We start from the raw sequence: 15,543 nt of genomic DNA, 5'->3' as shown, positions 1-15,543 counted from the left end.
GCTGGCACAATGGGTTTGAGGACTTTGTTGGAACTTCAGGAAGTCTCCACAATGGCTGCCTCTCACAGTGGGAGCTTTGGCAGGGCTTACCGGGAGTTGGTAGTGCTTGTTTTGAAAGTAGGAGTCTGGTCCTATCCCGCTGGATGTCTCTGAGAAGGGCAGGGGCAGATTTGTTTGAAAAAGGGAGAGTGGGGCTCTGTAGCTGTCAGTTATGTGGTCCATTTTATAGATGTCTGTGTTTGCTCCACTGACACACGAATTTTACTGCATGTTTTGTATGTTGTATTCATACTTGAAGCCATAGTCTGACTTGTGACTTTCAATAAGCTGATTTGACTAATTTTGGTATTAAAAAATTTTTTTTTAATGTTTATTTTTGAGAGAGAGAGGGGGAGGGGCAGAGAGAGAGAGGGAGACATAGAATCTGAAGCAGGCTCCAGGCTCTGAGCTGTCAGCCCAGAGCCGGACGACGATGACAGGGGCCTTGAACCCATAAACAGTGAGATCATGACCTGAACCAAAGTTGGACGTTTAACCGACTGAGCCACCCAGGTGTCCCCGATTTGGCTAATTTTGATATCATCTTGGACTTTAAAGTGAAGGTGGTCATATTTAAAAGTTCCATGTGGGGGCTTAGAAGTTAATATTTCTGTTGGCTCTTCCCTCCCCATCCCCAGATGCTGCTGCTGCTTTTATGCATCATAGACACTTACTTTTTTTTTTGTTGTTGTTTTGTTCCTCTTCTTGGTGTTATAGGTCTCTCGCCTCTTGTTGTGATTCCAAATAGATCTTTTTGCTGCAACATTGTGGCTTTGATCTGGCTGTTTTACCCTGTTGTAGATCAATTGGTTAACTTTGGCATTTTGCATACATACAACAGAAATCTTTTAGAAAGGTGCTTTTCACTGACCATTAGTGATTTTTGTCAGCTGTGTAAAAATGCTGTGATTAACAGATACACGTGTATCTGTGTGCTTGTGTGCTTTTCCTTTATGCTTACTTTGCATTTCTGTTTCTCTCTCTAGGAGTGGTTGGGACTGAGTGCTATCCTGTAGGCTTTGCTTTTTAATCCTGGCAAGCCCGTCTCAGGAAACCTTTGCATTTGATATTCTTGGGCTGTGTGGGGATCATTTACCCCTATTGGATTTTAGCTTCACTGTGGATTCTTTTTTGCAGTGTTACTTTTAGGCAAATAGTAAATACTTGTTTGGTTTCACAGTATCCCAGAGTTTGAAGAAACCCACAACATTTGTCACACATACTTTGTTTTTATTTTTTTATTTTTATTTTTATTTTTTTTTAACATTTATTTATTCTTGAGACAGATAGAGACAGAGCATGAGCAGGTGAGGGTCAGAGAGAGAGGGAGACACAGAATCCGAAACAGGCTCCAGGCTCTGAGCTGTCAGCCCAGAGCCCTATGCGGGGCTCGAACCCACGGACCGTGAGATCACGACCTGAGCCGAAGTTGGACGCCCAACCGACCGAGCCACCCAGGCGCCCCAATACTTTGTTTTAAAAAAAAAAAAAAAAAAAAAATCAATTCTGATACAAGAAAAAATACCTCACTGGTCCAGCATCCTGTTTAGGCAAGGAAATTGTCGAATTCAGAGTATTCCAAGCTGTTTTCCATTGATTGCTCTTTGAGACATGGTAAGAGGTATCATTCTTCTGAGAACAGAAAAATCAAATAACTTTGGACTAGCGTTAAGCAAAATTTGAACTATTGCATTTTACATTTCACAAGCAGATGTAACTCTCAATTTATAAAAATGCACTTAATGAAGTGTCTCTTTCTCCTCTGGGTTCCCCAGGTACTCCGTACCCCTTCGCTAAACCTCTAATCCCCGATGTTCATCCCTTGCATTATTCCTCTCCTTTCTTCCCCCCAGATGTTAGCAAGCTCTACACGCTTTTACATGCTACTGTTTTCAATGACTATATCAGAAGTTAATTTTTTTTTAAGATTTTTTTATTTTTAAGTAATCTCTACACCCAGTGTGGCTTGAACTCACAGCCCCGAGAGCAAGAGTTGCACGCTCTACCAACTGAGTATGGCTCTACCAGCCAGGTGCTCTAAGGTTACATTTTTTTTTTTCTTTTTAAAATTTCATTATTTTGAGAGAGAGACCAAGAGAGAACGCATATGTGAGCAGGGGAGAGGAAGAGAGGGAAGGAGAGAGAGCATCCCAGCTCTGGGCTCTATCTCGTGAACTGCAAGATCATGACCTGAGCCGAAATCAAGATTTGGATGCTTAACCGATTGAGCTAGCCAGGCACCCCTATTTTTTGTTTGTTTGTTTAATGTAAACGAGGTCTACTAATGTTTTCGTGAATGGGTTATGTGTGTGTGTGTGTGTGTGTGTGTGTGTGTGTGTGAGTGTGAGTGATGCTTTGAAAAGTTTTTCCCACTCCCAAGATTATTAAAAGTAGAGTGGGCATGGGGCGCCTGGGTGGCGCAGTCGGTTAAGCGTCCAACTTCAGCCAGGTCACGATCTCGCAGTCCGTGAGTTCGAGCCCCGCGTCAGGCTCTGGGCTGATGGCTCGGAGCCTGGAGCCTGTTTCCGATTCTGTGTCTCCCTCTCTCTCTGCCCCTCCCCCGTTCATGCTCTGTCTCTCTCTGTCCCAAAAATAAATTAAAAACGTTGAAAAAAAAAATTAAAAAAAAAAAAAAAAAGTAGAGTGGGCTTGTAGACCGACAGAGCTGAGTTGGAGCCCTAGCTTTTCCATATCACAGCTGTATGATCTTGGCTAAATGACTTAACCTTTTCTTCCCTTGTGAAATATACTATAGGATTAGTGTAAGAATGAAAAGAGGTGATGCACATCATATGCTTTTTAGTTCAGGGCCGGACACATAATAGGTATTATATAATAGCCATTTTTATTATAATTACCAAGCCCTATTTTCTTGTACCCCAGTTGTGTTTCGACTTTCTTAAAAATCTTTAAAAAAATGTTTATTTGTTTTTGAGAGAGAAAGAGACCATGCACACCAGCGGGGGTGGGGCAGAGTGAGAGGAGGACAGAGGATCTGGAGCGGGCTCTGTGCTGATGGCAGAGAGCACAGCGCGGGGCTCGAACTCATGGACCGTGAGACCATGACCGGAGCCGAAGCTGGATGCTTAACCAACTGACCCACCCCGGTGCCCCTGTCTTTTGACTTCTTAAAGGTCTCTTAATCTTTGTATCCTCGGCTTCTGCGTAAGTGTCTGAGAGATACTATAATAAGAACCTGGTAAATGTTTGTTGAAAAAATCAGCCGTTATGTGACTTGTTTGTAAAAATCTCTGTAATAATTTTGTTGCTACAAAATTATTGCCACAACAACCCCACAAGATAGGTGGTTCTTTTTCCTATTTTTCAGATGGTAAAAATACACTTCTCTAAGCCTCATGACTAGGAAGCAACAAAACTGGTGCTTCTACCCGATCTTGTGGCTCTTTATTCAGTGCCTTTTCCTTTGGGTCTCGTGCCCCTCAGGCCAAAGGGTATGACTGAGAAGGAATGGAGTGAATAGTGAACGTGAACTTCACGTGACGCGTATTTACTATTGAAAACGTTTTGTCAGGGCACCTGGCTGGCGCAGTCATTTACGCTCAGGTCACGATCTCACGCTTCGTGAATTCAGACCCGGAGACGGGCTCTCTGCTGTCCGCACAGGGCCGGCTTCAGATCCTCGGTGCCCCCCTCTCGCTGCCTCTTCCCCCTCGCATGTACTTGCTTGCTTGCTTGCTTGTTCTTTCTCTCTCAAAAATAAACATTAAAAAAAAATTTTTGCCCATTACCTAACAGTTGATTCATGTAGAAGTCAACAGCGATCCCCGGTTTCTTTCTGCAATAATTTGGATCTAGCCAGTGTTTTGAATTGGGATTTTGCTAAAATTTAGTGTGTACTTTATACGCCAAGCATTGTATTACAGACTTTATGTGTTTATCTCACTTTCCTGTAGCTCATATTTGGAGGGGTTAAATGAGATTATTCGTTGCCGTATGTATGGTAGTTTGTTATTGTTGTTATTATTTTTTTGCCTCAAAGTTTTCCCATCTCTAATTTTATTATTGATCTGATAGATCAGCAGTAGATAAATCAATGGATTGGTAATGGTGGGTAGTATGAAATGATGAGAGCTGAAGTCATCTAGAAGTTATCTGGCCAGCTCCCTGCTTAAATCAAGTAAGGGAGGTGATGTACTCGTTTTCAGGGACAAGTTATTTCAGTCTCCGAGAGCAGATAGGAGGACAAGCAATAAACTCAAACTTTTGGCTTTAGGTCTAAGTAGAATCTTTCATTTCTTAGTCTTTTTTACTATTCTGGTATTTTCTCTGAGAGTTTCTTATATGGGGTTCCCCTGTCCCCCTGCTTTTCATTGATTTTTTAAAGCATGTGACATATTCACATGGTGAATGGTTCAAAATACGCAAAAGAGTGGAAAGTCTCTGCCTTCTCCCAACTTTCTAGTTTTCTCCTTGGAGGTAACCAGGATGGTTAGTTGTCTGGATATCCTTCCAGAGATTGTAGTTACATAATATTTTCTCTACCTCCTTCTAAAAAAAAAAGCTCAGATGGTGATATTAATATGCATACTATCTGTACATACTACATGTATTTTGCTTTTTTTCCTCTCTCTATTTGGAAATCATAGCAGTGTGTAGATATTTTTTGTTAGATTTCTGCAGTTAGGATTATTCTCTTGTGGGCTGCTGAGATGACTATACCTAAATGTCTCTGGTAAGGATGACTCTGATTAGTACAGGATCTCATAAAATGTGAGTCTGTTCCATGGAATCACAGGGTCAGAGACATACTCTTTTTTTTTTTTTTTTTTTTTTTTTTAACGTTTCATGTTTTTGTTTTCGGAGACCTGATCTGCATCTGTGTTCTTTCACTTGAATACCCTACAAGTCCCTGGCCGATGATAGCATTTTAAAGATGTTTGAGTAAAAGGTAGGCCTCCTCAGCTCTCCACCTGCTCCAGTCAGCTGCTCCTGATCCCGTCTTTTTACACTCTAGAGGCCCTTTTTGGGTCAGATACCCCATTTGTCATTGAGTTAGTAATGATACTCAGGATCTGCCTTGAGTCATTGCACACAGAATCTAACTGCAGTGTGATTTTATTCAGTGTGACATCTTCTGTACCAGGCATATCCAAAATGTCCAGTTTATCCTGATTGAATGTCATTGCTGTCAGGAGGCTGGTCAGTGAGCCAAGTTTGGTATGGAATTGGGAGTAAGGGAGGTTTGGTTCCTGGTAGGTGTTTGTGTCTCAGCAGTCACAATGGCCATTAGTTTCACTCAGCCCCTGTGTTTGTGGAAAGCCTGGGATTGAGTGAATGCTCTTCATCCTTAGGAGATGGCCACTCTGCCACTGAGACTTGATGGGAAGTAAATAGATATGGCTCAACAAACAGAGTATTTTTCTTTTGTTTACCAGACAGTGGATTCTGATTCAGACATAGCATCAAGGATTTCACGCTTAGGCTTGACTCTAGCTCAGTTGACCTTTAGAGACTTCTGCATTTAAGGCTAGGAAACTGTGCTTTTTTTCGGAGTTAGCTTCTGCGATGGACCTTTGTCTCCACAAGGGTGTTATTACAGAGGAGGTAGCGTTCTAGCTGTTGGGCGAATGAGGCCAGTGGAGACGTGTCTTGCACTCTAGGTGAATGCTGACGTCCAGTACATGGTGATGCTGCTCTCACCGCACAACCTTTATGGCCCCAGGGCTTTGCAGTGAGCGAGTTAGGCCCACTCGGTCTCTGGCCCCACGCAGTGAATGGAAGCAGGCAGGGCACCAGATGCTGTGTTGTTGCCCCTCTCGCTTCTTCCTTCACACCTGGTATAAGGTTTCCAGGCATTTGTGCAACCTGATAGCAGAAAGCGCCTGTCTTAGCAGTTGAGAGATGGGTTGGCAGGTGGCTCAAGTTACTCCACGTTCCTGATAAGAGCCACTGATCCATGCTGGTGGCTGCTGAGGGCGGGGGCCCGGGTAGGAGCTGTACTGCCGGTGCCCTGCCCGGCAGGAACGGTGGTGGGTTCCGTCTGGTGTGTCAGGACTCCCGTGAATGTGCCCAAAGCAGTTCGAGAGGTCTGGCCGGCATCTCTAGGGAAGCGGCAAGCTATTGGAGCAGCGGCAAACTATTGGAGAAGCAGATCTTGCCTTAGAGGACATGGGTCTTAGGGAATGGTGGCACACAGGGGCAGAAGAGGTACCAACCTTGAAAATATGAAATACAAGCCCAAGGAATAGAAATCACATTTTATTATTGGATCTCTTAAGTCGAAACTCAGCGAAAGACTTTATTGAGTGAGGTGGTGCCAGGCACAGTGATGGCTAAGACGTGACTTTGCAGTGGGGAAGAGGATGTGTACACAGATGCTTTTCACACCACGTGATCATTGCTCTGACAGAGGTATACGTGGAGTATGTGTCAAAGCCTAGTACTTGGTGGCGGGTACTCCGTGTGCAACTCCATCAGAGCAGTTGTCACACCGTATTAAAATATCGGGTTAAAAGGAGCCATTCCGGTATCAGACTGCTTAGGTTCCGACTGTCTCTATGCCTGCTTACCTGTGTGTCCCTTGAGCAAGTTACGTACGTCCTCAGTGCTTCAGTCGTTCGTCTGTGAAATAGGAAAACTAGTTTGTACCTGGCGACGTGTGTGAATATCGAGGTGATAAAGGAAAACGTGTTTGGAGGGGCGCCTGGTCCATGGTAACCACTGTACATGTTACCCGTTGTTACGGTGGTTGACGTAGCGCCAGGCAGGGGCACCAGAGACCATGGCAGACACACGCTGACCCGTGGCAGTGCGGAGTCCGGTATTTATTGTGTTCCCTGAAAGATTGTTAGCATTAACTATGCCAGGTGCTGTACGGAAGAAAATGAGTGAAACGTTAACCATCTGTGTCGCTGTGTACGATACATGATGTGAGTCAAGGTTTTGGAAAGGTGTGTAAAAAAATATGTATACTAACGCGAGAAGCTTCAGTGTCCCATGGCAGTTTCAGAGAGAGAATCTTCCTGTTCGTTTGGGAGTTGCATTGGAGGCCTTTCTGCTTTCTTGACACTTTGAGGATAGGCTGTCTATCTTTAAGGTGGGACAGTACTTTATTTCGGACAAGTATTTCTTGCTTTTTAAAAACCTCTAGGAGAAACCATTTTAGATCAGAATCCATCCATCTATCCACCCGTTCCTATCCCTCTTCCCCTTACAAAGGGGAAACATTACTAATGCTTAAACCCCTTCCTCATTCTTTATATTAAAAGTAAACCTCTCATTGTGCAAAAGCCCCTACTGTTTTTTTTTTTTTTTTTTAAAGTAATCTCTGTGTCCAACATGGGGCTCGAACTCACCACCCTGAGATCAAGAAGACTTGCACGCTCAACTGACTGAGCCAGCCAGGCGCCCCCAGAGCCCCTGCTCTTTTGCTTGGTCATTCATTCACCTCACAACATGTGAGTGCTTACGACATGCTAGACCCTGGGGGGTACAGAGTTAATCAAAGGGAAGGTATTACGGAATCTGTGAAGTTTATTGTGGGAGGTGTCTGGAACAGCTGTCCGTTGGAATAAAAGTTTGGTACACGATGTATCGCTAAGGGTGTGGGTAGAGAAATGGGTCCTCATGGTGCTGGTGCGGTGAAAAGCCGCATACCCTCCATGAAAAGCTGTCTAGCAATATCTACTGAACTGTAAAACGCACATATTCTTTGACTCAGCAGCTCCATTTCTAGGAATTCATCCAGTAGATATTTCTGCATCTGTGTGCAGGGAAATACATTACAACATCACTTGAACTGGCAAATGGTTGAACAAGGCAGAACACTCTTCGACAGGAAATCTGTGAACTAAAATAAGGTACATTCACGGGATGGAATATCACGCGGCCGTTACAAAGGGTCAGACAGCTCCATATGAACAAACAGAGAAGACTCTGAAATACATCAGGTGTGAAAATTCAAGATGCAGAAAAGTGGACAGTTTGCTGCCGGTGTGTCACAGAGAAAAGCATCTATGCAGGTGCACACAGACTCTTTGCCAGGAAACACAAGACTGCGGTAACGGGTTGCCTCTGGGGAGTGTTCTCGAGTGACGGAGAAGTAGGGGTGTAGGCGGAAGGCTTTTTGTCGTAGCCTTTGAGTTTTGTGTCATGTGCTTGTATTGTTTAAAAAAATCAAAGTAATTTATTAATGTGACGTAGGGATAAGTACGGGAGCCATCTTACTCATCATAATGCTTGACTTTGTCAATTTTCATAGGAAAATGAATGAAGTCATGTGTTAGAGCAAATGTGCCGGTTCTGCTCACCACCAAGAAGAAAATAGTACTGGGGTGGCACGTGGCCATTTAAATTCTGTCACATTGTTCACTGGTACACAGGGTGTCGCCAGTGATTATATTTATTATTTACTATGTTTTATTATATCTATTATTAACTGTGTCTCACTCCATAAGGCTAAAGCCTCTGATTATAACGAAAATTCTGATACGAAGGGGAGGATAAGTGTAGAGATGATTACAACCGGAAGTAACGTTAGAAATGACATACTGACCGTGTGTACGGGATGAATTGTGCAACGATGCAGACAATTATAACGGGTCGAGAGCAAATCATAAAGTGAGTTGAGAAGAAATGAGACGAGTTGGGACCATTACCGTAAGCCAGTTTGCTTAAATATTTCCTCACTAGATGCACACCTATGGGTTACTTAGATTTTTTCATGTTGGGATTTTATGAACTAGCGGACTTAGCAACAGCCTTTCCTCCCAGACCTAACCTGATGGTAATAGAGGAGCTTCTGTGCCCTGATAGGAATGAGTGCAGTGTTTCTATGGGAGCATAATAGAGGGATTCTTATCCGGTTGGGTGGCATGGGCCCAGGGAGACATTCTGCAGGAGCTGTTGCTGAGAATTGAGTGAGTGAGCGAGGGCTAGGCAGGGAAGGGAGAAGGGAGGGCAGGCCCGTCCAGGCAGACGCAGCAGTAGGTGCGAGGGCAAGGGACGATAGGAGCTGGCGGGGGGGGGGGGGGGGGGGGGGGTCGGAAGAGAGGGCGCGAGGACATGAATTTCCCCGTGTCTTCGGTAGGTAGTTCGTCCACAGACTGCAGTCCCCTTGCAGTCTGTACCATTGTTCTTGACGTTGGCATAATGGTGATGGTGATTGGATTATCCTGCCACTCAAGGAACATGGCCCCCTGGCAGGGGGAGTAGTGACAAGTCTCTGTTCATCAAAGAAGAGTAAGAGAGAACAAAGAAAACCTGTATTTGCTTTTGTTGTATATATGTAGTTGAGCTGTCTTCTAGCAGAATTCCTTATTTGTTTTCAGCTGTCTCTATCCTTGAAGAGGCTTTCTCTCTACTTGGAATCACAGTTTGAGTGCTGCATGGAAAACAACTTGAACCTGATGTTCCCTTACATTATATTTAAATTTATGTGAAGCACTTTCGACCTCGCAGGCATGCATTTTGCTCTTGCTTGGAATGCTGTAACAACAATGTTTTGTCCATCAGAAGCGTTCCAAAAATTTTATGAATGTTAACGTGCTTAATCTCCCAGTATTCCAGGGTAGGTGGCAGGTAGGCAAGTGATTTTTTTTCTTTTTTTTTTACGTATCTTGTGTGTTAGCACATTTCGGTTGTTAATGCCTCTTAAGGAGAAAGTTTCTCCTTTGAAGCTGAAATATCCTATGCTTTGAATTCACTCAAAAGAAAAATTACTCCAGAAAGCTTGAACCAAACCTGGTTAGATGCTTCTGAGTTATGCGAGAGCGATTGAAATAAACTTTTTTAGCTAAAAATAATGTTGCTCCCAAGTTACCAAAAATGGCTGACTAAAATGCTTTTAAGATCCTGTGTAAGCCACCATAAGCTGAAGGTCAAGAAGAAAGTTTAGAACATGTCTTGAGAAACGATTGGCTGTATTTTGCCAAAGCTTTTGCCAAGCTTCTTATTCCATAATTATCTCATGGGACAAAAGCTGGTGGAAAGTGTTATGCCTTAGATTCGGTAGGGTTCTAGAGATTCTTTAAGTATGCCGCCTGTTTCTTCTGACGGTAACCTTGTACCTGTGGAAGGCATTAGGGTAGGTGAAAACCGGACATTGAATTCTAAAGATATTGTACAGCTGCTTATGCTGATTAATTATTTAAAGCCCTTGTCTCCTGTCACAGAGCAGTTTTGCTCTCGGACAACATTGGCCATCTTTCACAGAGAGCCAGGTGTTGGGTCGTTAGCTTGTGGAATCGCCACCAGCGTTAGCCTTGTTTAATTCTAAAACCTCACTGTGCTTTAATGATTACCCAGAGGACCCCTCTGCGGCAGCGGTATGTGCCGTTGGTGGGGACAGCTTGAGGAACTGGAGAGGCATGTTGACTTTCCTCCTTGACGTTGCTTAGAATTGTAGAATATTGGGGCGCCTGGGTGGCTCATCTGGTTAAACGACCGACTCTTGATTTCGGCTCAGGTCATGATCTCATGGTCGTGAGATTGAGCCCCAGGTCGGGCCCTGTGCTGAGTGTGGAGCCTGCTTAAGATTCTCTCCCTCTCTCTCTGCCCCTCCCCTGCGTGCATGCTCTCTCTCAAAAAAAAAAAAAAAAAAAAAAAAAAAAAAAAAAAAAATTGTAGAATAAAATCTTGAATTAGAATGAAATTTAGAGGTTTTTTTTTTTTCCATAAAAATTACTTTTTTTTGGTAGAGCCAATATAAAGTCATGGCTTTTTCCTTCCTATTTATTGAGCACTAGATGTGTATGAGAAGGCTAGGTAACTAAGCTCATGTCCAAAGACCTCCTTCCTTCCGTTGGGGAAGAATGGTAGCCTGCAGGCAGCGTGTTGTCTACACTTTGAGGAGAGTAGAGAAATTTTAGAAGTAGCTGTTCCCGTGTAGTAAGAAATCAAAAATTAGAATAAAAGGATCACATGGCTCAGTTAAGTGCCAGCTTGGATTGAGGTGGTCCTACGGCTTCTTAACTTTATTAAACCACGCCCCAAAGCCCACAAGGGTAGCCAAGTGCGCATTGCCCTGGGTGGGGCCCAGGGAAGCTGGAACAAACAGGTTCTAGTGCAGTAAAGGGTCGGAGAAGACCAAGGACAAAGGACGGGCTTGTGATACAAATTTGAGATCCTGCTGTTAGAAGAGATTGGGTAGTGAGGATTCCTAAGGAATAGTTATCAGATGGATGATTTTGGTGGAGAAAAGCCCGCCGGAAATAAATAGGTCGAAGTTGGAAGCTTGGGGAGGGTCGTCAGCTTGACTACTGACATCATTGAGGACTAAACCGGTGGACTCATTGGGCAGATTGAGAGAAAGTCATGGCAGTGGAGAAAGTGGAGAGAATGATATATAAGGATTAACTTGGCTGTTCTTAACCGGGGGAGGTTTGGCCCATCACGCAACATTTGGTGACGTCTGGAGATGTTTCTGATTTTTGTAGCTGTGGAGGTGCTGCTGGCTCTGGTGGGTAGAGGCCGGGGGGTGCTGCTTCAACACCCTAAAACGCATAGGGCAGCCCCCTCACGAAGAATGATCCAGTCCAAGATGTCAGTACAGTGATTCAGTCCGAGGTTGAGATGCCCTGGATTGTTTCTCCTCCCTTCCATTCTGCTCTGTAGAATTCTGCACATCTGGTCGTTCTTTTGTTCGGTGATCATTTATGGAGCTCCACCAATGTGCCAGGCACCGTGCTAGATAGGCATTAGGAACATCAAGATTGGTTAGACATCACCTCCTTTTAAAAGTTTAATTCAAATTATAAGTTAATACGCGGATATATTCTTATAAGTAAAAAACAAAAATCAGGAACAAACACGTAAAGCCAGTGGTGACTTTGACTACCACCTTCAGTCTCTGTTCCTTCTCCAGAGGTACCCAGAGCTGTTAGTTTGGCATGTGTAGCTGATTATTAGGTCACTTCCCCTGCATCCATTTTCTTTCCTTGTCTTAAATGCTACGCCAAGAGGTTTACTTTCGAACATTTGTACTAGGCTGCACCTTTCTTAAAATGGGGACCAGGTGTTAGGTTTCTCTTTTTGACTTCTCATTATAATATACGTGGTATGTAAAAAAAAATATAAATATAAATGTAAATGTAGATGTAAATATATATATGTGGTATACAATAAATGTTTGATGAGTAAAGAATGAAATGAATTGATAGAAAAGCAGCAGTGGGGAGAGCAAAGAGAATGCCAAGTCCTAGTAATGGCCTTTTATAGGCTTTGGAAGGCTGTGGGGTATGTTTATGGGGAAAATGAACTTATGTTAGGATATGGAAATACTGAAAGAGTGAGGAAAAATTCAAAGCTGTACAGGTATGAAAGGGTTTCCTGGGGGCCCAGGTGCTGAGCTGGTACATAGGCGAAGGGGTTGAGAAGGACCAGAGAGCTTCATTGTATAGGGTTCAAGAGTCAAGGAGGGGTAGTAGGGTACCAGTCTTTTGAAGGTTATTGCAAGTTAGCAGTGAAGAAGAACTTCCCAATGTAGGAGCTTTTCATAGAACTGGAAGAGTCCAGAAGTTCCTTTTGGAGTGTGATGTGATAGAAGCCTTCGTAGTTCTGTTACGTTCTAAAGGAATTCTGCTTGTACACGTGCTTAGAGATACGTACCTCTTTATATACCTAAAGGCCCTTCTTTGTTTTTCACTGAACAGAATGTCTTAGGGAACATTTTGTTTCACTTTATGCAGATCAACCTCATTCTTTTGAAATGACCACATAGTATTCCATAGAAAGTTTTTTTTTTTTTTTTTTTTTTTAAATCATGATTTGTTTAAACATTCCTATTGCTAGACATTTAGGTTGTTCTCAGCGTTCTGCTACTCTAAGTGGTGCTGCTTGTGGCTGTGTCCTTGTGCACGTAGGTAAGTCCGTGAGGACAGATTCTGAGAAGTGGCATTGTCGGTTTCTACGGGCATGGACATTGACATTTTTGATAGGTATTGCCAGGCAGCCTCCAAAGTTGTACACTGCCGTGAACAGCAAAGATGCGATTCGTGAGTAGAAGATGACTTTTTCCTGTCGTTTTGGCAAATGTGTTTCCATACTTTGATTTTTAACAGTCTAAGTGAGAAACGGTACCTTGGTCTTTTGCATTTCTGTAATATAAAGTGATCTTTTTTTTTATATATGTCTAAAATTCATTTGTATTCTTTGTCATCAACTCAGGCTTGAAACAGGTTTTGTTTTTTTTTAATTGGCAAGAACTTTTATAAATTAAGGAAATTAGCTCTGTCATTCATGTTGCAAAAATTTCCCCGACAGTTTGTCATTTGTCCTTTGAATTTATTTATAGCATAGAAGGATGTGTATGTGTTTGTGTATATTTTGGAATATGACTGAGTATATAAGGTATTTATTTTCAAGTTTTTGGATCTTTGGGTTTTTTTTTTTTTTTTTTTTGGTCTTGTTTTTTTCTGGGAAAGACCGTCTCCACTCGGAGATTTAAAAATAACTTTCTGTGCTTTCTTTTAGTACTTTAATTGGAAAAACCTGGATTTTAGTTTCATTTCTATCGTCTATTGGTTTTGTGACATTGGGCAAGTTGAGTAATCTCTCAGAGCCTCAGTTTCCTAAACTGGAAGGATTAGAGCAGATGATTTGTACCATTGTAAGGAACTTTCAATTATAAAATGTCTTGTTTGCTTTTCAGTGAAATTTGCTTTTGTTTTGTGCGGGGACCTGAAGTTGGGGGCAGGGTCAGGGAAAGAGGTAAAGAGACATGGAAGGAAGACAGACACATGCACAGAGGGCGGAGACAGAAACCAGGACTGTGAACAAAATCCAAAACCGCCCCAGAGAAGATGGAGGGAAAACAAAGGAAAACAGACACAAGGAAGGTAGATACTGAGACCCCAAGTGGGATGCATTTTTCATATCATAGGAGGTAAAACACATGTTGGGTCCCTTTGTTCATTCCCTCTCCCTCTTTTCCTCCCTCCCCCTCCTCCCTCCATTTTCCTTCCTTCTTAGAATAAAAAAGTTAAGTGTAATACAGAGGTTGTGAATTAGCACAAATCGTCAAGTGCAAAAGTTAAAGCTTCAGAGTCTTCCTCAGTGTGTATGTACATAGTACTTAAAGCCAAGTGCTTTGAACTCCTCAGACACAGTGTGTTGGAATTGTTATTACAATATTGATTTATCTATCGCCTGGCAGTCCCTTTCCAGGTCTAAAATTCTGTGTTTGAATGTAGTGTACATGTTTTAGTATTTCTGTAAGAACTGTATCTTCTGCATTTCCTGCTTTTGAGATATTAAATCTGTAAAGTTAATAATGGCTTCCTACGTGTTTTGTATTTTCACGTCTAAGACTGAAGTTCTCCCCATAGATTATGCCTTTAAGAAGCCTAGCTTCAGTCTTTGGACACCTGTCTTCCGTGAAAATTTGGGCTGAGATATTCCACTGCTTCCCTGTTAGTCTCCCTGTCTGCTAAGCATGGGTAATAGTACTCATCCAGCAATGTGTAGTTAACGAAAATTCTTACGTGACCAGACCCTCTAAAGTCTAATGTTCAGTTATTTCCATTGCTTATTAAAAAATTTTCTTTAAGTATTTATTTATTTTTGAAACAGAGAGAGCACAAGTGGGGGTGGGGCAGAGAGAGAGGGAGACACAGAATCCGAAGCAGGCTTCAGGCTCTGAACTGTCAGCACAGATCCCGACGTGGGGCTCAAACCTGTGAACCGTGAGATCATGACCTGAGCCAAAGTCAGATGCTCAACCGACTGAGCCACCCAGGTACCCCATCCATTGCTTATTTTTTAAAAGTCAATTTATATATTGTCCTTAGACCCCAATTTATGATTCTTTCTTGTTGCCTGGTTTGAGGGGAAAAAAAACCTTAAAGAAAATTGTATGCTTACCACCTTGGCGATATGTGAATTGAATACACTCTGACCTTTTAGCTGGTGGTAATTTCCTCTCACAAACTCTTTGTTGCCTTTTTAACCTCACGGACCCCCTGCCCCTCCGAATGGGCCTGGGACATTATTATCTGCCGGCTCCCCCAAGTTGCCCTTCAAAACAGACGGCCGGACTTCTTGAAATCCTTGTTGGTTATCATGGCAGCGGCTGCCGCTGTGGGCTGATTGGAAAGGAAGTCATTGCGGTTGTCAGAAACACGGTCTGGAGGAGACGGGGCTGAAAGTGCAAGTCCGTGGCTTTGGCTTAATGGCTCCAAGACTGGTTGTTGTGAGCAGTTGCCGGGGCCTCGGATGTCCTCTTGTCCTAAGACTTGATAAAAACTTTCTCCTCCACTTCTGGAGGATGGCTTCCTTTGGAGAGACTCAACCTTTGCTTGCTTCCTCATCGTGCGCATTTTAGATGCAGTCCCTCGTCTCATCCCTGCCCTCCTTTTACCTAAAGTAAAACCTAACCGAGAGGTGGTGTTTGAGGTTTCACTCTGCGTGCGGCAGTGTGGGCAGGAAGAGGAAGGTCCAGGGGGTGACCTGCGAAGGCCTTTGATATGGTTGGGTCGATGGTGTATAAACTGAGTTAAGTAACAGTCTAAGTTGATGAGGTAAAACATAGTGAAGGGTCATAAACCT

General features: G+C 43.1%; 1 protein-coding gene across 18 annotated transcripts in view; it reads left to right on the top strand.

Moving 5' to 3' along the window:
* Positions 1 to 15,543, top strand: part of RBFOX2 (RNA binding fox-1 homolog 2) — a 286,269-nt gene that overhangs the window by 11,309 nt on the left and 259,417 nt on the right. The window contains exon 1 of one of the 18 annotated variants that reach the window (XM_081796239.1): positions 12,969 to 12,992. The exons of the other annotated variants lie outside the window; for them this stretch is intronic. Coding sequence (XP_081652365.1) covers positions 12,984 to 12,992 — 9 coding nt within the window. The 5' untranslated portion in view covers positions 12,969 to 12,983. Of the gene's footprint in view, positions 1 to 12,968; positions 12,993 to 15,543 lie in introns of those variants that run through there. 18 annotated transcript variants of the gene reach the window in all.

This window comes from Panthera onca, chromosome B4 (assembly GCF_046562875.1).
Source record: "Panthera onca isolate mPanOnc1 chromosome B4, mPanOnc1 haplotype 2, whole genome shotgun sequence".
Lineage (NCBI taxonomy): Eukaryota > Metazoa > Chordata > Mammalia > Carnivora > Felidae > Panthera > Panthera onca.
This window is presented reverse-complemented; position numbering and strand designations above follow the sequence as displayed.